This window comes from Phacochoerus africanus, chromosome 14, assembly GCF_016906955.1.
Source record: "Phacochoerus africanus isolate WHEZ1 chromosome 14, ROS_Pafr_v1, whole genome shotgun sequence".
Classification (NCBI taxonomy): domain Eukaryota; kingdom Metazoa; phylum Chordata; class Mammalia; order Artiodactyla; family Suidae; genus Phacochoerus; species Phacochoerus africanus.
In genome coordinates this window covers 53,905,403-53,928,188 of record NC_062557.1, presented here as the reverse complement: position 1 = coordinate 53,928,188, position 22,786 = coordinate 53,905,403, and the positions used below count along the sequence as shown (strand labels likewise).

The window sequence follows — 22,786 nt, the reverse complement described above, 5'->3', positions numbered from 1 at the left end:
GTTTTGTGGGGAGTGTGTCCTTTTTTTTTTTTTTTTTCTCTTACTGATGGAATTTAGTCCTTAATGTGAAAAGCTTGCATTACAACTTTCGAGGTTCTTAGGGAGTTCCCTTTGTGGTTCAGTGGTTAACGATCCCAGCTAGGATCCCTGAGGACTCAGGTTCGATCCCTGGCCTCGCTCCGTGAGTTAGGGGTCCGATGTTGCCGTGAGCTGTGGTGTAGGTTGCAGACGCTGCTCGGATCCCATGTTGCTTCGGCTGTGGTGTAGGCCGGCGCCTATAGCTCCGATTCGACCCCTAGCCTGGGAACCTCCATATGCCGCGGGGTGCAGCCCTAAAAAGCGGCGGCGGGGGGGGGGAGGACTTCAGAGGATCGGAAAAGATCGTCGAATTCAGTGACTTCAGTGAGAGAAGATCAGCTTGTGCAGGGTGGCCCAGAATACCTGCCTCTCCCATGAAGATACGTCTCGCCCTCCCCTGCCAGCCCCACCCTTGACGAGGGCATCGTGCCCCTCCATTTCGGGGCCCGAGTGAATGTTGCGAACCATTGGCCTACGTGCTTGACTCGTTTGATGGGTGAGAAAACCAGGGCTGAAGAGGTTGTCGGCATGGCCCGGGAATCCAAAGCCGGCTGCTCTCTTGTTTAATTTTTTAATGTCTGTGAACATTGACGGGAGGAGAGGTGATGCACACACAGGGTCCAGTTCGTTTCAGGTGAAGTGAGTCGGTTGTGCATCTGTCCGTTCTCTTCTCCTGTGTAGGTTATTCCGGAACAGTGAGTAGGTCTCCCTGTGCTCTGCAGTGGGTCCTTGTAAGGTAGCTGTTTTATATGTGGCTGTGTGTATTTGTTACTCCCTTCCTCCTAATTGAACCCCTATGGTAACCTTCAATTTGACTTCAAAATCTGTGAGTTTGTTTCTGTTTGAGAAATAACTGCTTTTGTATCATTTTATTAGGTTCCACCTGAAATTTGTATCAGATGCGTTGTCTTTGTGTGACTTTCTTGGTATGATAATGTCTGGGTCCATCCATGTCGCTGTTGTCTCATTTCAGTTACGAATTCCTTCTCGGGAATCCCCGTCTTGCCTCAGCAGTTAACCCGACTAGCATCCATGAGGACGCGGGTTCGGTCCTCGACCTTGCTCAGGGGGTTAAGGATCCAGCGTGGCCGTGAGTGGTGGTGTAGGTCGAAGACGCGGCTTGGATCCTGTGTTGCTGTGGTGTAGGCCAGCAGCTGTAGCTTTGATTTGACCCCTAGGCTGGGAACTTCCATGTGCCACAGGTGTGGCCCTTAAAAGCAAGAAAAACAAAAGTCTTGCCTGCACTGGCACCTATGGTCTTAGCTGCTCTTACTAGTAAAGGCATATCCATCATTGAATTTCCCAGTAGAACTGAGACATCAGGAAAGTAGAGACACCAAAGAGGGGGTGGGGGATAAGGGGAGAGAAAAGGGGAGGGGAGGGAGATGATGCTTCAGCCTTGAGGAGCTTAACCAGAAATTGGAAATCAGCCCAGAAAGAAGGCATCAGAGGATAACATTTACTTTGGCAAACTGCATCGTGGTTTACCTTTTTTGTTTGTTTGTTTTGTTTTTTAGGGCCACACCCAGGGCAATACGGAGATTCCCAGGCTAGGGGTCAAGTTGGAGCTGTAGCCACTGGCCTACACCACAGCCACAGCAACGTGGGATCCAAGCCGCGTCTTTGACCTACACCACAGCTCATGGCAACGCCAGATCCTTAACCCAGTGAGCGAGGCCGGGGATCGAACCGCATCCTTGTGGATACTGGTCAGATTCGTTTCCGTTCCCACTGTGCTGCAGTGGGAATGCCTACCATTGCTTTTATATTGAACTGTGAGCGAGTGAGATCAGAAGAGTCCTTTCAGGATCTCCATAGCGCCGAATTCAGTCCTGGGGGAGCTTGCCTGTGCGTCTGGTGGTTGGTACGTGGAATTGTGCCTGTGCTGTACTTTTATCCTCTAATACCTGTTTAAAAAATATCTGTTAGACTGTAGCCCTAATTTTACAATTAGAACTAAAACAACTTCCTTCCATGTTTTTTTCCCTTGAATAACTTAAAATGATTTCTACGTGTGGCAAGAACTGCCCATGGGACATGGTGGCATTAACTTTGGAGGAGGTCCCTCTTGGCTCCGGTGCAACGTGCTGATGGGAACGGATGCCCGTGGCTGGTGATAGACGCCCTTTCAAGGTCACCGTGTGTACCTCCGCCCCACTATACGAGGGTGTAGCCCTCACTTTTGTAATGGTGCACCTCACGGCTCCTCCTGGATCAAGAGCCGGCCCTGGAAGATGGGGTAGAGCTTGGGGGGCGGACTTGGGTCATCAACTGCCTTCTTCGTTTCCTTTTTCCATCGTTTTCTTTCCCCCGTCTTCAGTGCTTGGTGACACTGAGTGATTATTGTAAGGACTCAGTCTGAAATCTCGACATCCTAGGTGATTGGGGCCAATGAAGTGGCAGAAGGTGGCCCTTGTTTAGCACACCCGAGTAGAGAGACCAGCTCGATGCTTAAAATTGTAGTCTAGGGAATCAAAGATTTTTCTCCCAGTTTTGGCAGGGTGGGTGGGTTGGTTGGTTGGTTTTTTCCTTCTTCTTTTTTTTGGCTGCTCCCTTGGCATGCGGAAGTTCCTGGCCCAGGGTCGAACCCGAGCCACAGCAGTGGCCATGCCAGATCCTTAACCACTTGGCCACCAGGGGACTCCTGGGCTTGTTTCTTGATCCATACCATATCCTTCCAAAGGTTCTACGGTGCTCCGCTCAAAATGAAATTAGTAGAGCCTTTTGGGGGACTTGTTAAATATTCCAGTGCTTCCTGGGCACTCACTGTATCAACGGGGCAAATGATCATGGTTATATCACTCATTATTTTCTCCCACACAGGGCGGAGTGGGCATTTCACACACTGTCCCCCGACCAGAAGGGGAAGCAGCCCCCATAACCAGAAATTCCTACTTGGTGAGGGCAGAGATTTTTCTGTTCTGTTGTTTTCTCATCTTCATCGGTGAGAACAATGCCTGCTCACAAGAAAACACAAAAGTCAGTGTTTTTTGAGCAAATGATTCTTTTCTTTAATCCCAGCAGCCCTCAGAGGTAGCAGTGACTATCCATATGTTGCTGGCAGGTGCAGGAGCCAGGATTTGAGCTCCTGTTGACAGCAGCTCGCTCCCGTTGGCGAGCAGAGGCCAGGCCAGGGTGATGTCGGTTCCTGCCTTCTACTCGGTAGACGCGGTAGGCGCGAGGCTCATCTTTGTAAAAGGATAAACAGTAGGATGGCAATTTTTAAGAAAATAGAGATACAGAAAGGGCTAGAAGAACGACCTGAAAATGGAGATGCGCGTGAATATGTATAAACCGCCCGGAGCTGCCTGGCACACGGAGATGCTTGCTGCCTATTCAGGATTAAGTGCTACGGCAAGGTCGCCGTCGTCACACTGTCATTTTTTTAATTTGAACTGTAGGTGATTTACAGTAGCAGCACAGTGATGCAGTTACATGTATGTATATATGTGTTTTTCAGACTCTTTTCCCTTATAGGTTATTACAAAATACTGAACATAGTTCCCCATGCTCTACGGGAGGCCCTTGTTGATTTATTTTATGTATAGTAGTGTGTGTCTTTTAATCTCAACCTCCTAATTTACCCCCCACCCCTTTCCTTTTGTATCCATAAATTTGTTTTCTACGTGTCTCTTGCTGTTTTGGAGATACATTCATTCGTATCTTTTTTTTTTCCTTTTTAGATTCCACATGTAAGCTATATCATATATTTGTCTCTCTCCGTGTAGCTTACTTGACTTAGTGTAATAATCTCTACAGTCCATTGATGTTACTACAAATGGCATTATTTTTATGGCTGAGTAATATTCCATTATGTATCTACACCACATTTTTTGTTTTTTTTTTTTTTTGGTCTTTTGTCTTCTTAGAGCCATACGCACGGCACATGGAGGTTCCCAGGCGAGGGGTCGAATCGGAGCTATAGCTACTGGCCTATGCTACAGCCACAGCCATGCAGGATCTGAGCCATGTCTGCGACCTACTCCACAGCTCACGGCAACGCTGGATCCTTAACCCACTGAGCGAGGCCAGGGATCGAACCTGCCACCTCATGGTTCCTAGTCGAATTCGTTAACCACTGCGCCACGATGGGAACTCCCGTTTTTCATTTTTTTAAGGAACCTCCATACTTTGACCATCATTTTAAAATGAATCCTGTGAAATATACTCTGAAGTGAGTGACTATTCATGTCTGGGAGGAAGTGTCTGGAGATGGTTTTTGCAGCAAGATGGTCCTTGCAGCTTGGACGGAATGTGGGCAGGTGGAGATGGGGGGAGGAGACACCAGGCTGAGAAGGATCCTATGAACGTGGACCTGAGGCTGGAAGTGTGTGTTCCGTGTTCCACAGCCAGCAAGGAGCCCCCTTGTGTCTGGTGCAAAAGAGGCGTGTGGGTTACGAGAGGGAGTAAAGAGGAAGGTGGATAATTCCAAATCGGTTGCAAATGCTGCATTATATTCATAAAATTGGTGTCGAGCCCCTGCGCGTGTTTCTATGAGCAACCAAATACCCTCTAATAAGAAACGGTCATTTTAAAATACTATAACCTGTAGTTGCAATATTCTGGCTTCTTGAGGAATAATCTCTGTGCCTTTAGGGCTCTGTAGCCTGTGAGACAAGCTTCGTCCTAACAGAAAGGCCACTTGCATTTGGCCTTGTGTTTTCGTAATTTAAGACTCTCCTTTCTGATCATTGACTCAAATGTATGTTGGAGGATTAGTAAGCGTATTACGTGCTGCCGCGGTCTCCTTAACAGGCCATAATTCTCCCGGGGGGCCAGGCCTATGTCTTATTCATCCTCGTATCTCTTCCAGCCCTGAACACGGTTGCTGGCATAAACTAAGGATGCAATAAATTGTGGTCGAATTAAATTTTCAAAGCAGGCAAGGCTGGCCACCTCTGCGCTTTGTGGGAGTGATTTGCAGCGGGGCTCTGGTTTTGGAGTCATGTGAACGCATTTCATCTTGTTCCTAGGTCCAGCCTGATGACAGGAGGGGCCAAGCGGGCAGTACCCAACCCTTGGCTCTTCGAGGAGCCGGAGGAGACCAGAGGCTTAGGCTTTGACGAAATCCGGCAACAGCAGCAGAAAATCATCCAAGGTACTGAACACCCCCAAGAGTGTGCGCTGAGAAACCCAGTCCGATTTTACCACGGCCGTGGATGTTTCTTCATCCACCGAAGAGGGAGGGAAACTGCTGATGTTTAGCCGTTACGGGTGATTTTGTGCCTCAGGGTACTGTGCTGTCGTCCCTCCAGCAGTTCCCGGAAGTAGAGAACCCACCTGGGACCAGCGCAGGTGACTCAGAGGCATGCGCCCTCTTCCTTTTCCCCACGATGGGGGATCATTCTGCAAAAAGAGACTCCCTGGTTTTCCCATATTACAATACCTCAGTTTGGCTTTTGCCTTGGAGTTTGTCTTGCCCATGGCTTTTAAACCTGTTGATTTCTTCTCTCTGTGAATTTCAGAAGTAAGGCGTGATTGTTACACAAAGTTGCAGCAGTATAGGGATATGTAACATATGGCAAGTTACCATCTTGTTTTCTCCACTCAAGCTGTAAACAGATAACAATATATATTTCCTCAGGCTTTTTTTTTCCCCTATACATATACGTATGTACTGTATATTGAGTATAGACACACATATATTTTCCACAAATGGGATCATGAGGTCGGTAATTCCAGTGTTTTAAAGTTTTATTGAAGTACGGCTGATTCACAATGTTGTCATAATTTCCGCTGTATGACGCAGTGATTTAGTTCGATACTGAGCCATTTGGGGTCAGATTCTTCGCCCGTACAGGTTATCACCGAACACTGGGTAGAGTTTCCCATCTGTGCAGCGGGTGTCTGTTGACCGTCTGTTCCATGTGTAGTCGTGTGCACGTGCCAGTCCCAAACCCCCAGCCCTTGTTCCCCTCACCCCTCCCCTTGGTAACCAGAATTTTTTTTTTTTTTTTTTTGGTCTTTTTGCTATTTCTTGGGCCGCTCCCACGGCATATGGAGATTCCCAGGCTAGGGGTTGAATTGGAGCTGTAGCCACCGGCCTACGCCAGAGCCATAGCAACGCGGGATCCGAGCCGCGTCTGCAACCTGCACCACAGCTCACGGCAACGCCGGATCGTTAACCCACTGAGCGAGGCCAGGGACCGAACCCGCAACCTCATGGTTCCTAGTTGGATTCGTTAACCACTGCGCCACGACGGGAACTTCCCAGAATTTTGTTTTTGAAGTCTGTCTGGTATCATTTTTTTTTAGATTCCACATATAAGTGATACCGTATGATGTGTCTTTCTCTGATTTAGTATGATAATCTGAGTCCATCCATGTTGCTGCAAGTAGCATTATTTCATTGGTTTTTCATGCCTGAATAACACTCCATTGTGTGTGCGGGGGGGGGGGGGGAGTTATATTATGTACCACGTTTTCTTTATCTAGTCCTCTGTTAATGGACATTCAGGTTGCCTGCATGTCTTGGCTCTTGTCAATAGCGCTGCAATGAGCAATGGGGTGCAGGTATCTTTTTGAATTATGGTTTTCTCCAGGTAGGTGCCCAGGAGTGGGATTGCTGGATGGCATGGTGGTTCTGTTTTTAGCTTTTTCAGGACCTTGCCTGCTCTTCTCCACCGTGGTTGTACCAATGTACAGTCCCACCAACACTTGAGGGCGGTTCCATTTTCTTCACCCCCTCTGCAGCGTTTATTGTTTGTAGGCTTTTTGACGATGGCCATGCTGACTGGTATGAGGTAAGATACCTCATTGTGGTTTTGATTGTCATTTTTCTAATTCGTGATGCTGAGCATGTTTGCATGTGTTTTTTGGCCATCTATAAGTCTTCTTTGGAGAAATGTCTATTTAGATCTTCTTTCTGTTTGTTGATTGGGTCCTTTTTTTTCATACGGAGCTGCATGAGTTGTTTATATATTTAGGACTTGAATCCCTTGTTGGCTGCTTCATTTGCAAATATTTTCTCCCATTCTATGGTTGCCTTTTCCTTTTGTGACAGTTGCCTTTGCACAGCTATTTCTTTTTACTCGCTGTGTGTCATAGACCTTATTTATGTCAGTCTTAAAAATATTACTCTAATTCTACATTTTAAACTACTTTCTGGAGGCATAGTTGATATCATAAATAGCACATATATAAATGATTCAGTAAGGTGTTTTTTTGTTTTTTTGGTTTTTTTTTTAGAGCCGCACGTGCGGCCTACAGACGCTGGGGTCGAATCAGAGCTGTAGCAGCCGGCCTGTGCCACAGCCACACCAGATCCAAGCCGCATCTGCAACCCACACCGCAGCTCATGGCAATGCCAGATCCTTACCCACGGAGCGAGGCCAGGGATTCAACCTGCATCCTCGTGGTTATCAGTCAGATTAGCTTCTGAGCCACAACGGGGAACTTCAGTACGTTTTGACACAATGTATACACCTGTGAAACCATTACTACAGTCGAAATAATCAACACAATCATTGCTCCCAGTATTTTTCTTTTAAAAGTTGATTGACATATAATTGATTCACAGTGTTGCATTAATTTCTGCTGTAGAGCAAAGCGATTCAGTTATATACATATTCTTTTTCATATCACTGAAAGTGGTTCCCTGTGCTATACAGTAGGACCTTGTTTCTTCGGTCTATACATAGAATTTGCATCTGCTGACCTCACACTCTCCACCATCCCTCCCCTCCGCCACCTCCCCCTGGCAACCACAAGTCTGTTTGCTGTGCATCTCCAACAGTTTTTTTCTTTACCTCTCTTTGTAAAACTTTTTTTTTTTTTTTTTGCTTTTTTAGGGCCGCACTCAAGGCATATATGGAGGCTCCCAGGCTAAGGTTGGAATTGGAGCTACAGCTGCCAGCCTACACCACAGCCACAGCAACATGGGATCTGAGCTCTCTAAGTCTGTGATCTACACCACAGCTCATGGCAACCCCAGATCCTTAACCCACTGAGCAAGGCCAGAGATCGAACCTGTGTCCTCATGGATGCTAGTCGGATTCGTTTCCACTGAGCAGGACGGGAACTCCTGTGGGCATGTTTTGGCAATTAGGAAAAAGCTGCTGTTCACATTTGTGTGCACACAAGTCTCCAATTTTTTGGGTAAATACCAGGTTTGCAACTCTTTGGGTGCCATTGCTGGATCACATGATAAAAATGCTTAGTTTAGTAAGAAACCAGGCTTCTGAATTGTTTGAGGAAGCTGTTCAGAAAGGCCTCATTCATTCATTCATTTATTCATCCATTCATATGGTTCACTGAACCTTTATTGAATTTCTTTAGCGCGTAAGGCATGTCAGCTGGGTGCTGTGGGCAGTGTAGACTCCCAGTGTGGACACTTGGCCCTCTGCGTCCCAGGAGCCGACGAGCCCCTTGCCAAGCTGGGACACGCACCTGCCGTGCTCCAGCACAAACCTTTTCTGGCTAGTGATGCTGAGGGCCTGGTGGTGATGAGAGCAGCTCAGAAACCAGCCTGGTCCACTTCTCTATCGGGGAGCGCACCTTCCGGGAGAGGGCTGCCTGCTGAGCAGGATTGGGGCAGTCTGTGTGTACAGGCCTCCGGGGAGGCCAGGCCCAGCTCACTCTGACATCTGGGCGGGTGGGACGCCGCCTCGCTCTGCAGCCTCCTCCTCTGATGGACTTGGCTTTTTGGATTTTCCCCACGTACACCTGAGCCTCTTGATTGACTCCGGAGACTAAGCAGGAGCCACCGCTGTTCCCTTTGTTGAGTTGCTGGGGTGGGGGGGACCCTATGTGTAACCCTTAGCTGTATCTGCTTGTGCCCTGGAGAGGTCTTTTGTTGATTTTTGTGAAGGGCGGAGTATCTGGATTAAACGTTTTTGCATAATCTGGATTAATACCTTTTTTCTTCTGATCTGCTTGCTCTTTCACCAGGACCACAGTGTCTTTTTCTTTTTCTTTTTTTTTCTTTTTGGCCTTTTCTAGGGCCGCTCCCACGCCATACGGAGGTTCCCAGGCTAGGGGGTCTAATCAGAGCTACAGCTGTCGGCCTACGCCAGAGCCACAGCAACGTGGGATCTGAGCTGCGTCTGCAACCTGTGCCACCGCTCCGGGCAATGCCAGATCCTTAACCTGCTGAGCAAGGCCAGGGATTGAACCCGCACTCTCTTGATGACTGTGACTTCGTAGTAAACCTTGAAGTCGAGTAATGTTGCGTCAGTCTTCTCACTTTGTTCTCCTTCAGTATTATGTGGGCTGTCCTGGGCCTTTGGCCCCTCTGTATAAATTTTAGAATCTGTTTTGTTGATATCCGCAAAATAACTTTCTGAGTTTTTGATCAAAATCGTATTGACTCTATCGATCAAATGAGTGAGAACTGATCTCCTGACAATACTGAATCTTTTTATCCATGAACATGGGATAGCTCTTGATTTATTCAGTTCTTCTTTGATTCCAGTCATCATTTTTGTAGGTTTTTTTTTTTTTTTTTTCATTTAGATCGTGTACATATTTTGTTAGATTTTTACCTAAGGAATTCATTTGGGGAGGTGGGAATGTAAATGGTAATTGTTTTTCATTTCAAATTCTACCCATTCATTTCTGGTAAACGGGGAAGAGATCGACCTTTGTACATGGCCTTTGTTTCCTGAAACCCGGCTATACATATTGGTTCCAGGAGGTGTTTTTGTTTTTGTTTTTGCCAGTTCTTTTGGATTTTCTACATCAATAATCACGTCATCTGCAAAGTCTTCTTTCTTCCCAATCTGTATGCCTTTTCTTACTCTGGTTGGATTGTGTTAGCTAGAACGTCCAGTACCGTGTTGGAAAGGAATGGTGGGAAAGGAATGCCTGGTACCTAACCTTAGTGGGAAAGCTTTGAGTTTCACATCAAGTATGATGTTAGCTGTGGAGTTTTTGTAGATACTCTTTATCAAGTTGAGCTTCCTCTCTATTCCTCGTTTACCTAGTTTTTATCATAAGTGGACATTCAATACGTTTCCTGCATCTGGTGATGTGATCATGCTATTTTTCCTGTAATCACACACCTCTACAGGCTAAATGTTAAGTAATTATTGAATGTTGATCCAGGCTCGCATACCTTACACAAATCTCCTTTTGTTACTGGATACAATTTTTTTAATATATATTGTTGGATTCTGTTTGCTAATTTTTCTTTGAGGATTTTCCCATCTGTGTTCATCAGTGATTTTGGTCTGTAGTTTTTCTTGTAATATCTTTGTCTGGTTTTGGTATTAGGATCATGTTGGCCTCATAGAATGAATTAGCAAATATTTTCTCTGCTTCTCTTCTTTGAGAGAAATTATAAAGAATTGGTGTAATTTCTTCCTTAAATGGTAGAATTCATCCGTGAACCTACTGGACCTGGTGTTTTCTGTTTGGGAAACTTTAAATAATTTCTTTGATAGAGGCCCATGTGGTCTGTCTATTTGTTCTTGTGTGAATTTTTGCAGCATGTGTCTTTTACGGCATTGGTCATCTAAGTTATCAAATTTGTTAGCAAAAAGTCCATCATAGTTCCTTTATTTTTTAATGTCCATGAGATCTGTAGTGATGTCCATTTTTTCATTTCTGATACTGGTCATTCGTGTGCTCTTTTATTTATTTATTTATTTATTTTTATATAGTTAGCCTGGTTAGAGGCTTAACAACTGTATTGATTTTTTTTTTTTTTCCTCCTGAAGAACCAGCTTTGCTTTCATTGATTTTTCTCGGTTGATTTCCCGTTTCCAGTGTCATTGATTTCTGCTCTAATTTTTATTTCTTCTGCTTATTTTGGATTTAATTTGCTCCTCCTAGTTTGCTGAGGTGGAAACTTAAGACTATTGATCTTAGGTTAGCTCTTCTTTTCTAATATATGCATTCGATGCTGAAAATTCTCAGAGCACTGCTTTTGCTGTATCCCATACATTTTTAAGTTGTGTTTTCATTTTTGTTTAGTTCAAAATATTTTTAAAGTTCTCTTGAGACTTCTTTGATTATGTCTTATTTAGAAGTATGTCATTTAGTGCCTAGGTATTTGGGGATTTTCCAGCTGTCTTTCTGGTACCGATTTTAGTTCAATTCCATTGTATTCTGAGAGCGGACAGGGTATGATTTCTGTTCTTTTGAATTTATTAAGGTATGTTTTATGGCCCAGAATGTGGTCTGTCTTGGTAAATGTTCCATATGAGCTTGAGAAAATGCATCCTGCTGTTGTTGGATAAAATTTTCTATAGATGTTCATTGTGTCCAGTTGATCAACAGTGGTGTGAGTTTAGTGGTATGTCTGCTGGATCTGTTCATTTCTGACAGAGGAGCATTGATGTCTCTGACTATCAGAGTGGATTTATCTATTTCTCCTTCCTGTTCTATCTTTTTTTTTTTTTTTTTTTTGCCTCATGTAGTTTGATCCTCTGTTGTTAGGTGCATACATGTTAAGGATTGTTATGTTGTTGGAGCATTGACCCCCTTATAATTTTAACTTCTAATTGATCCTTGATAACTTTACTTGGCTTTGAAGTCTGCTCTGTCTGTAATTAATATAGCAACTCCTGCTGTCTTTTGATAATGGTTAGTATGGTATGTTTTTATCTATTTAATTTTAATCTATATATGTCTGTAAAGTGAAGTTCTTATAGACAACATGTAGTTGACTCTTGTTTTTTGAGCCACTCTCAGAGTCTGTCTTTTGGAGTAATTGTATTAGTTCATTTCAATCTGGGTGCCTTTTATTTTTCTTTCTTGCCTTATTACACTTGCTACAACCTCCAGTGTAATGTTGGAATGATGAGAGCGGATACCCTGTCTTGTTGCTAATCTTATGGAGGAAATAGTCATTTCAAAGACAGATGTTTTTCTTTGCTTGGTACTGGGTATTTTTGTCCTTTAAAAATATTCTTTTTTTTTTTTTTCCTGGGATAGAAGTATTTGAGTCTTGCTTTGTTAAGTAGACCAGAGTAGTGTTTGCTTTAGAGCAGAGGTCAGCACACCATGACCCATGGGCTACATCTGGCCCACCACCTGTTTTTGTAGTGGTCTGCAAGCTAAAAATGGTTTTTCCATTCTTGAATGGTTGAAAATAGTTGAAAGAAGAGTATTTCATGGCTTGTAAAAATTGTCTAACATTCTAAGTTTAGTGCATAAATAAAGTTCTATAGGAACACAACCATTGCTCATTTATTTGTGGATTAGTTAAGGATGCTTTCCTGTGACAACAATAGGGTTGTGTAGCTGCACTAGAGACCATAAAAACCCTAAAATATTTGCTCTCTAGCCCTTTATGGAAAATGCTGGCCGACTCCAGTCTAGAGGTAATTCCCCTCACTCTGAGCCAGAGCCATTCTGTGTGACTCTTAGCCGATGTCCTGGGAATTCCGAGGAGACGTGCTTGGTGGGAATAGGACCTGTGTCCCTCTTCTTTGAGCTCAGAGGATGATTTTTTTCTAACCCTTTCGAGTGGTTCTGTCCCCAATCTCGGGTTCTTTTCCTCACAGGCCTGCCCTGATCAACACTCAGCTGAAGTCTCAAGATGGACCCTGAGCAAATCTGCAGAGTGTGCTCTCTCTGCAGCTCTCTGGTACTGTGCCCAACATATCCCAGCCACCTTGACCTATTCTCAAGTCAGGGAGATGGCTGGGCTCCACCTGGCACCCCCCTCCCCCACACGATGACCTGGGAGTTCTATCCAGGCAAGATCTGGGGCAGAGAGCTTGTGTCATTTGTTTCCCGTCTCTCGGGGATCACTGTCCTTCCTTTCCCGACGTCCACATCTTGAAACTGTTGTTTTGTATATTTTGCCTGTGGTTTTGTGTTTTGTTTTGTTTTCCGGTTGTTGGGAAGGCCAGAAGTAAATCTGGTCCCTGTCAGTCCATCCTGGCCAGACACAGAGGTCTAACTCTATTCAGACCTCCCTCCTTACAGTGAAACAGTCTAGAAAACTCCGTGCCTCCCATCTCTCCCTCCCCCTCCCCTTTTACAGCCACACCTGCAGCACATGGAAGTTCCCAGGCTAGGGGTCGAATTGGAGCTGCAGCTGCAACCTACGCCACAGTTTGTGGCCACCCTGGGTTCTTAACCCACTGAGTGTGGCCAGGGATGGAACCCACACCCTCACAGAGACAGGGTTGGGTTCTGAGCCCATTGAGCCACAGCAGGAACGCCCCATAGATCTTCAGTTCTCCGTCTTTCAGGCGTGAGCATGTCTGAAGCAAAGAGAAGAAGCGCAGAGCAGTACAGCCTCACACGTGGCCCCGGCATTTGCTTGCAGCGCTTTATCCGCCAGGATTCACGGTTCCTGACGGGAATACCTTGCTCGCTAGCGCCGATGAATTTTCTGGCATTGCTGCATTTGCCAAGAAAAGTGGTTGTCAGTCAGGAAAAGCAGCCCTGCCCCCCAGAAGGTGTCTCAATCTGAGGCGGCTGTGGGCCAGGCATGAGAGGCTGCCGTGTGCGAGGGTTCTCATGGAGCCTCCAAAATCCAGAGCATCGTTCCTGAGAGGCATGACCTTTGGAAGCCGGCTGGCCTTTGGGGGATGGGGCGGGGGCGGGGAGTGAGGGAACGGAGGCGAGTAGCGGCCCCTCTTAGAGGCCAGGATGGTTTTTGACTCTCTGTGTTTTGAAATGCTCCCCCCACCCCCCACCCCAGCCCCCACCTGCCCTGGCTGTCCCAGCAGGCTGTGTTTTCAAGGATAAGCACAGACATGGAAGTCATCTTTTCCTGAAACCCTCATGCATCTTGGCTCCGCCTCGGGAGCCTTGGTGCTGTGCCAAGGTTGCTCTGGCTTTGCTTCATGGCCAGGTCCTGTACTAGGAAAAAAAAATATGCAGACCCATGAAAGGCCATGTCTCACTTCCTTTTGCCTGTGGAATCTGTTAGCCTTTCTGTACTTAGCACTGGCCCTTAGAAAACACTTGGAAAATCACCCTCAAGTAAGGGTCTGTTCGTTGCGCTTAGACTTGGGGCAGCGAATGTCTTCCTTTGCTGACCTGGGAGCTCGGCCTCCGTGTAGCCAGCTGGCCGGCCTCAGCTTCTCTGCTCCTCAGGCCATAATTTGAGGCACAAATGGCCTTTCGGGAGGAGATGGGTGAGATGACGACAATAGCTGGATCCCCTCAAAAACCCCCGAGGGAAAATAAGGGCCGGTGCCTTCTGGGTCAGTACAGTCCCCTGCCTCTGCACTGGGTGGTGGATGCTGTCCTTGGAGAACGTGCCTCGTGTGCCTTTTCCCTCGAGGTCTCTGTGACTGCGGCATCTTAATTAGCTCCTTCTATTCTTACCATAGGCTATAGACATTCTTTCTGGATTCTAGCAGAAAGCTGTTGATTAGTTCAGGGTTTCCGTGTTCTTAGGTCTCTAAATATTTTCATTGAAATAGCAGTGGGGAGGGTGGCCGGCCAGTCTGCCTCGGACCCTGGTACATCTTGGCAGCGCATCTTTGGTCCCTCGAGGTCATAACTTCACCTTTCTCTTTCAAGATGCCCTTTCTTGGAGCTGCCACCTCGACCAGGATTCCTCCCCCCCACAAATCTTGAAAACATCTGTTCTTAGAACTTGGGCCGAGTCTTTCCAGTGTGGTGATTAACTTCACCCAGCTTGACCTCAGCCTTTGCCCATTCGTTCCTGCCCCCGCTCCAGGGGCAGCTCCTGGGTGTCACATGGGGGAATTTCCATTGCTTCTCTCTGGGCATTGGCTTCATTTTTCTATTTCCTCAATGCAGAGGGCTGCCTCCTAGGGACTAGGAGCCCATATATATACATATAAACATATAGCAGAGACTGTATTTCTTTCTTCCACAAACCTAGAGGGCCTTATGAGTCACGCTTTGCTTTAAACCTATGAGGTTCTTGCTCTGTACCATCATTTAGGTTCAGACCTGGGGTGAAAACACAGGAGAAGAAGACATAGTCCCAGCCCTTGGGGCTCGGGGGTCAAGTTCTTAGGAATCTCCCTTGGTTTGATTGACTTGTTGAAATGTGGGTAACTGCTTGCTGTTGGCAGGTGCAAAGATGCGAAGGTGGAGAAAGATAACTGCATCGTATCCGTCATTTGTTTCAGTGATTGGCAACCCGTAGTGTCAAGCTTTCATCTATGTCTCCCCACCCACCCATCTCCTAGATTATTCTTAAAACAAATCCTAGATATTAGACCATGTCACTAGTGAATATCCCAGAATATCTCTCTAAAGTCTGTCTGTGAGGGATAAAGACTGTTTTTAGAAAACAAAAGCAGGGCGTTCCTATTGTCGCTCAGCGGGTTAAGAACCTGGCATAGTCTCTCTGAGGAAGTATGTGGGTTCCATCCCTGGCCTCGCTCAGTGGGTTAGGATCCACCATTGCAGCAAGCTTGTGGCGTAGGTTGTAGATGTGGCTTGGATCTGGCGTGGCTGCGGTGTAGGCTGGCAGCTACAGCTCTGATTCCACCCCTAGCCGGTAACTTCCATATGCCGCAGGTGCAGCCGTAAAAAAAAAAAAGCAAAAAAAAAAAAAGACCACGATGCCATCATCACCCTTAATAAGTTAACAGTAATTCCTTTACAGAATGAGATGTCCAGTCAGTGTTCGGATTTCCCTGATTGTCCCATGAGGGGTTTTTTTTTTAGCTTGCTGAGTTCAGGATCTGAATGCGGTGTATACATTGCAGCTGATTGCTAGGTCCCTTAAGTTTGTTTAATAGATGGGTACCTTTGCCACCTCTTACTTATGTGTGCAGCTTCTTTGCTGAAGAAACAAGGTCCTTGGCCCTGTGTTCTCCCACCAGCTAGACGTGCTATTTGTGTCTCTACACATTAACATATTTCTCTGTCCCACATATTTTCTGTAAACTGGTAGTTAGATTTGGTGGCTTGATCAGCATCAAGTTGGTTATTTTTGGCAAGCGTACGCTGTGATGACTGTCCCTTTATTTTTAATCTACAGCCACCAGATCATCCTCCCACAGTCACAGGATATTGAGTTAGAAGATGGTTCTTCTGCATGTCTTAAGAAGGGAAGTATTCAAACACCTAACCGTTCTGAAGGGATTTGCAGACAGAATCGTGGTATTAGTTTGCTCTTGCTGCTAAGATAAGTTAGCACAGACTTAGTGCCTTAAAACACGAATTTAAGAGTTCGCTTTGTGGCACATCGGAAACAAATCCGATTAGTATCCATGAGGATGTGGGTTCCATCCCTGCCCTCGCTCAGCGGGTCAGGGATCTGGCGTTGCTGTGAGCTGGGGCATGGGCCAGCAGTTGTAGCTCTGATTCGACCCCTAGCCTGGGAACCACCGTATATCGTGGCCCTGGGGGGGAAAAAAAAGGAATATGTTATCTTTCAGTTCTGGAGGTCAGAGTTCAATGTATGTTTTACTGGGCTAAGATCAAGGTGAGGCTCCAGGGGAGATTTGAGTCCCTGGTCGTCTCCAGCTTTTACAGGCCGCTCACATCCCTTGGCTCATGGGTGCTTTCTTTAGGGCCAGCAGGTTGCCTCTCTCAGACTCTCTTGATATCTCCCTCTGACCAGAGCTGAGAAAGAATCTGTTTTTAAGGACTCATGTGATTACATTGGGCCTACCTGGATAATCCAGAATGATCTCCCTCTTGGATTCCTTAACCTGAATCACGTCTGCAAAGTTGGGTGGGCCATGTAAGGTCGTATATTCACAGAATCCCAGGATTAGGATGAAGACACCTTGAGGGGGCCATTATTCCCTGTAGCACAGTGGTCATCCATTTTTAAAGGTTAACACCTTTAAAATTGCAAAACTGAAGACTGACTGATAGCACGTGGCATCTGGCGCATGATCCGTGCTCATGTCCTAAGGACTTGCGTAGCCAGCAGGGTAGAGGGCAGACGATGGGGATGAGCTGTCGCTCTGACGTCACAGTAATCGCGCGTGCCTCTGGATCACTTCCTCCCCTTGGAAATGCTGCTCCGACCTGTAGACGCTCAGGTCCTCAGCATGACGGTCATTCTCCACACGGCATCTCCGTCCTCTGGACCGTCCGCGTTTTGAGTTATTGGATGAGATGTTACGGTAGCGTTTAAACATGGAGAAGAGGTACTAAATTCTTGGAGAAAGGACTCGAGTGGAGCAGAATGTTGAGCCCTCTCCCTGCTTCCCGTTCGCAAGATAACCTCTAGGTAGTTAAGTCTGACCATGAGTCAAGGTTGAGCGAAAAGAGAGGAAGGCAGGTATTTTGCATTCGCAGTCTGTGTCTCTGCCAGGTAAAGCAACATGAGGAGTCGAGTGAGTTTTTTTTTTTTTTTTTTTTTCTGTAGTTGAAACCATAGAGGACTCTCCTTGGCTCTTTTTATATTGTTTGACCTTTAACCCACCTTGACACTTGACCTTCAGTGTTAGGTGTAGATGACTGGGGGGATGCATCTGGAATTTTACTGTAACATCGGTTATCCTATAGCAGCACTAAGTGGATGATAGATTTTGCTTGGAGTCCATCCAAAAGGTGGTTAATGAAGACCAAAAGGACCTCATTATAAAGTGATCTTGCCATAAAATGGTCCCTTGGAATGATCCCTAGAGACAGCAGGTCATGTGTACGAGGTAAAAAAGCATGTGGTGTCAAAAAATGTCACTAAGGGGTCCTTACCACACGCCCTTGGTTTAAATAAATTCCAGATGAATTAACAAGTCAAGTGTAATGGCTTAATTCCATAAAAAGACCAGGAAAAAATATAATAAGGACGTGTTAATATGATCTTGGGTAAGAAGACCTTTGTGCTTTAGATAGGCCTTCCTGTGAGACAGATCCTTGGAAAAAACCCATCAACAAGCAAAGCCACATGAGCGCGTTACCCTCATCTGGCCGAGAGCTTGGTAGAAAGTCATTAGACCAGCCTCGGAATGTTCTTTCCGACGCACCTGAAAGCAAAGGAAAAACGTACTTGCAAAGAGATGGAAACTGCCTAGTTAAAAAAATAAATGAATTTTAAAAATTGGGCTGTGCCTATGGCATGTGGACAGTCCCAGGCCAGGGATCAAACCCGAGTCACAGCAATAACAATGCTGAGTTTTTAACTGCTAGGCCACCCAGGATCTCCAAAAAATCAAATGTTAAAGGATCTCGAGTCACTTGAGTTGTTTTCTCTTTACATTTGCAAAATCTAGAAAAAGAACAAAAATGGTATTTGTCCATTGTTTTATATTTTATAAATTTTTTTTCTTACAAATCATGAACTTTTTAAAAAATTATTTTTATTTAATGGCCACGCCCATGGCCTATGGTCTGAGGTGTAGGTGTTTAATTTTTTTCTTTATTTTGTTCTGGTGTGGTTGTCGGTCTTTTCCTGAGTGATCAAGTGTTCCTTGGATCACATACTGAATTGTGTTGCCGGCCCGGGTCTATTTTCCTTTGGTTTTTAGTTCGTTAATTGTCCTACTTTTCTTTTTAGAACAGGATGCAGGCCTGGATGCCCTTTCCTCGATCATAAGTCGCCAGAAACAAATGGGGCAGGAAATTGGGAATGAACTGGACGAACAAAACGGTAAGGACACGTTTGCGTTTGACCGGCTTTGCCGTTTGGTATAACGCTCACGGCTTGAGTATTTGTTAAGTGATTTTAATGTTACCAAAGGCATGCAGGAGTTTGGCATCAGTGGATGACGAGGGTTTAATGGACCCGAGGGAGGACTGCAGCACGTTGAGATGGTAGTTACTAAACACTATGTAAAGAAATTCGATAGCAGAATTTCCCGTTTTCTGTAGCTGCTTTTAAAAATACTTTGTCTTATGATCTGTTTATCCCGTGAGCGCGCCTCCTGCCGTCATGTGGTGAAGCGGCTCCGTGCTCCGTGTGCTGACACAGGGTCCCCAAGACTGTGGGGACCAGGTCTTTTGCACACCCGGGGGAGAGGGCTCCCCTTCTGTACCAAGCTGCAGGGCAAAAGGGTACTCGAAACTTTTTTATCCAGGGCTTGATGTGATACATCTGGCTGGAGAAAGACACATTTGCAAAGCCACAGGCAGGGTGGCTTGGGAGAGACAGAGCTTTAAGTCCTGAGCCTCCCGGAAAGGCTCCTGTGCTTTGAGGCGTGCGGTGTCGGGGACAGGAGCCTGAACGGAGGATGTGGGTGTAGGCGTGGAGAAGACAGGATGGAGTTGGGGGACTGATGGTGCCTTGACTGCGTGGACCTGGTCAGGGAAATTGCGGGGAGGTCCCTGGTCTGTGAGTGGAGAGCCTAAGTCCAGTTTGGACGTGTCCCGTTAGAGCCAAGTCACAGTGTCGAGTGGACAGTGGGAGATAGGGTACGGGAGCTGGGTGAGAAGATAGGACCAAGCGGGGAGGTGGGAGAAGCATCAGCTCAGGTGATGGGGAGGTGGGAGACGCGTCGGCTTAGGTGATGGATGGCAAGGAGCGTAGGAAGAGGTGAGTTTCAGTGAGGCCGGCATTCATTGAAGCAAGTGAATGGAGTCTGTGTCTTTTCATTTCATCAGTGCACAGCATTGTGAAGGCACTGTTACCGCTCTTGGTTAGGGGTGAAGCCCAGCGTTGCTGAGGGACCGCCCCCCCATCACTTCACCTATAAGGGACAGGACTGAAACTTCAACGCAGGCTTTCTAATCCTCCTGTGGCTGCTTTTGCTGCTACCCAACTTCCTCTCGAATGGAGACAACATAGGGAGAGAAAAGTAAAAGGTTCTAAGGTTTTAACTTTTGGTCCCAGGATCGTGGAGGCTCACGATGGAGTGGCTTTCAAGAACAGGGATCCTGATTTGAGCGGGCATTGGCGCCCTGGGAGTGGGCATTGCTCGCCCTGAAGGGGGTGCTGCACCTGTCAGATTGTACAGGCTCCTCTTTTCCTGATCTCTATGAAAAGTGAGTTCAGGAGTTCCCGTCGTGGCAGAGTGCTTAACGAATCCGACTAGGAACCATGAGGTTGCGGGTTCGGTCCCTGCCCTTGCTCAGTGGGTTAACAATCCGGTGTGGCCGTGAGCTGTGGTGTAGGTTGCAGACGCAGCTCGGATCGTGCGTTGCTGTGGCTCTGGCGTAGGCCAGTGGCTATGGCTCAGATTAGACCCCTAGCCTGGGAATCTCCATATGCCGTGGGAGTGGCCCTAGAAAAGGCAAAAAAGACCAAAAAAAAAAAGTTCCCATTGTGGCTCCATGGTAACAAACCGGACCAGTATCTACCGCCTCGCTCAGTGGGTTTAAGGATCCAGCGTTGCTGTGAGCTGTGGTGTAGGTTGAAGACACAGCTTGGAACCTGCATTGCTGCAGTGCAGGCTGGCAGCTGCAGCTCTGATTCAATCCATAGCCTGGGAACTTCAGTATGCTACAAGTGTGGCCCTAAAAAAAAAAAAAAAAAGACAAAGCAAAAAAATTCTGGAGTTGAGGCTTCCAACTCGAGTCTCCCTGGGCTAGGAGCAGTGTCGGCAGGGCTGCGTTGCTTCCTGGAGGCTCTGGGAGGGGAGGAGGCATTTCTCACCTGGTCCAGGTCTGCAGGCTGCCTGCACTCCGGGCCTTGGGGCCCCTCCTCCATCCTCAAAGCCAGCAGTGGTGGATGGAGTCCTCACATTGCATCCCTCTGACGTCCAACTTCTGCCTCCCTCGTCCACTTTCAAGGGCCGGGGTGATTCCCTTGGGCCCACCCAGATAATCCGGAACACTTTTCCTATTTAAGGTCAGCTGCCTTAGCAGCCTGAACCCGTCCACACCCTAAATGCTCTCTGGTCCTGAAACCCAGCCTGTCTCCAGGTCCCAGGAGACAGGGCTCTGGGGGGGTCTCACTTCCGCTGCGGGAGTACTTGATGCCGGACAATCAGAACCTCCAGGGTGAGCCCCATGCATCAGTAGTTTTTAAAACTCCCCGGACGATTTTAACGCGCTGCCAAGTGTGAGCACCAGTGCCCTTGGGAAGTGTGCTGAGACTGTTGAGTGCTCTGCTCTTCGCCGCGCACGGGACAGATCCGGCAGTCACGTGGTTACCTACGTACACGTGGCCCTCGCGGTGCAGATGCGTGCATCGCGTTACATGTGCTACACCCACCCTCTGACCTCTCTCTCTGGGCCCCCTGGTCCTTGTGTCCGTTCCAGGCCCGGATGCATCCGTGTGTATGTAGACAAACAGGATGTATTTTTGCACGAGCTGCCAGAATAAGCTCGGTTTTCTCTGCGGAGGCCTCCCAGGGAGCCGGCAGCGCTGCTGGTGGTTGTCGGATGTGCGCATTTGCTCCGCAGAAATAGGGCAGAGTCAGCCATTTTCTTTCATTGGCTCGGAGAGGCTCTCTGAGGGTAAAAAATTATAACCCTGCGAGGACTGTAATCAGCCTTGATTCCTTTTGTCAAAGTCAGAAAGGCCGTTCTATCCAGAGGTGTTGAGAACAGGGCGGCAGGCCCCTCGGGATTTCTCGGGTGACCCGAGTGTGCCCCCCGAGGCATCGGGGACCTTGGAGAAGTTGCCCCTTTGGATGTCAGTATCTCTCGTTGGTTGATCGACCTACGGGATGACTCCAGGAAGCGAGAGAAACAATAGGCTGAGCTCAAGGGCCAGCCAGGCCATTTTGGAATCAAGCATTGAAACCATACTGACAAAATACACAGGACTGAGTACATAACCACAAAGCCGAAGGGTCGAATTATCATCAGTTGAGGAATTCCGCTTCCAGTCCTCTCAGAGTTAAAAAGGGCCTGGCCCATCCCGGTAATGACCCTGTCCCCAAGCCAGCCACCAGGCCTCAGGAGGAGGAGGACTGGCAGCTCAGAGAAAATGCCCAGGACGGGTGACCCGAATATCTAGTGGGGGTGGGGGCTGGCGGGAGAGGGGACGGAGGGCCCGACCACACCGATCGTGGCACACTGGAATGGCTGGGCTCCAAGGGCTCCTGTCGGGCCGACCAGGCGGCTGTCCTAGAGGCAAGCTGAGGGACCGTTTTACTGAAAAATCCTATAAAGTTCATGCTTCAGAGGGATGGGCCTTTTGGAAGGAGCCCTCCATATGAAGTGGAGAAAGACAGATGTCATCGGATGGCACTCAGATGTGGAATCTGCTCAGTCATCCAAAAGAACGTGCTTTTGAAACAGACGCAAAGATTTCAAAATCAAACTGAAGGTTACCAGAGGGGAAGCGTGCGGGGGGATAAGCTAGGACTTGGGGATCAACGTATGTGCGCTGCTGCTGTGTATAAAGTAGGAAAGTCACTAGGGCCTGCTGGACAGCACGGGGCGCTCAGCTTGATCCTCTGTAATAACCTACGTGGGAAAAGAATCTGAGAAAGAGAGGTTGCCCCGTGGCACAGCTGGTCAAGGATTGGGCATTGCCACAGCTGTGGCACAGATCATAACTGTGCCAGTTCCATCCCGGGCCCGGGAACTTCCACATGCCACGAATGCAGCCGAAAAATAATAATGTGAAAGAGAATGGGTGTGTGTATAACCAATTGGCTTCGCTGTACACCTGAAACTAACACACATTTTAAGTCAGCGATACTTCCCTAAAATTTAAAAACTAAAACAAAATGAATGGGATTGGAGTTCCCATTGTGGCTCAACGGGTTAAGAACCCGATTAGTATCCACGACTGTGCAGGTTAAGGACCTGGCTGTGTGATAGCCCCCAGAGGTACCCACATCCTGATCTCTGGAATCCGAATGTCACCTTCTACGACCAACGGGGCTTTGCAGGTGTGTTACTCCCTTAACGACAGTGAGGCGGAGCGCTCATCCTGGGTGTTGTGCTTGGGGCCGAAATGTTGTAGACAGGTGTCCTCATCGAAGGGAGGCTGGGAGAGATGTGACAGGAAGGCAGCCAGCGGTGA

At 47.2% G+C, this 22,786-nt stretch overlaps 1 protein-coding gene across 7 annotated transcripts in view; it reads left to right on the top strand.

The window, feature by feature from the left end:
• STX8 (syntaxin 8) overlaps positions 1–22,786 on the top strand; it is a 253,567-nt gene that overhangs the window by 48,056 nt on the left and 182,725 nt on the right. For all 7 annotated transcript variants that reach the window (XR_007132019.1, XR_007132020.1, XR_007132021.1 and 4 more), the window contains exons 5-6: positions 5,052–5,176; positions 18,425–18,517. Coding sequence is in view for 3 of the 7 variants with exons in the window: in XM_047759291.1 (XP_047615247.1) it covers positions 5,052–5,176; positions 18,425–18,517 (218 nt within the window). In the remaining 4 variants the exon portion in view is untranslated. The remainder of the gene's footprint in view (positions 1–5,051; positions 5,177–18,424; positions 18,518–22,786) is intronic.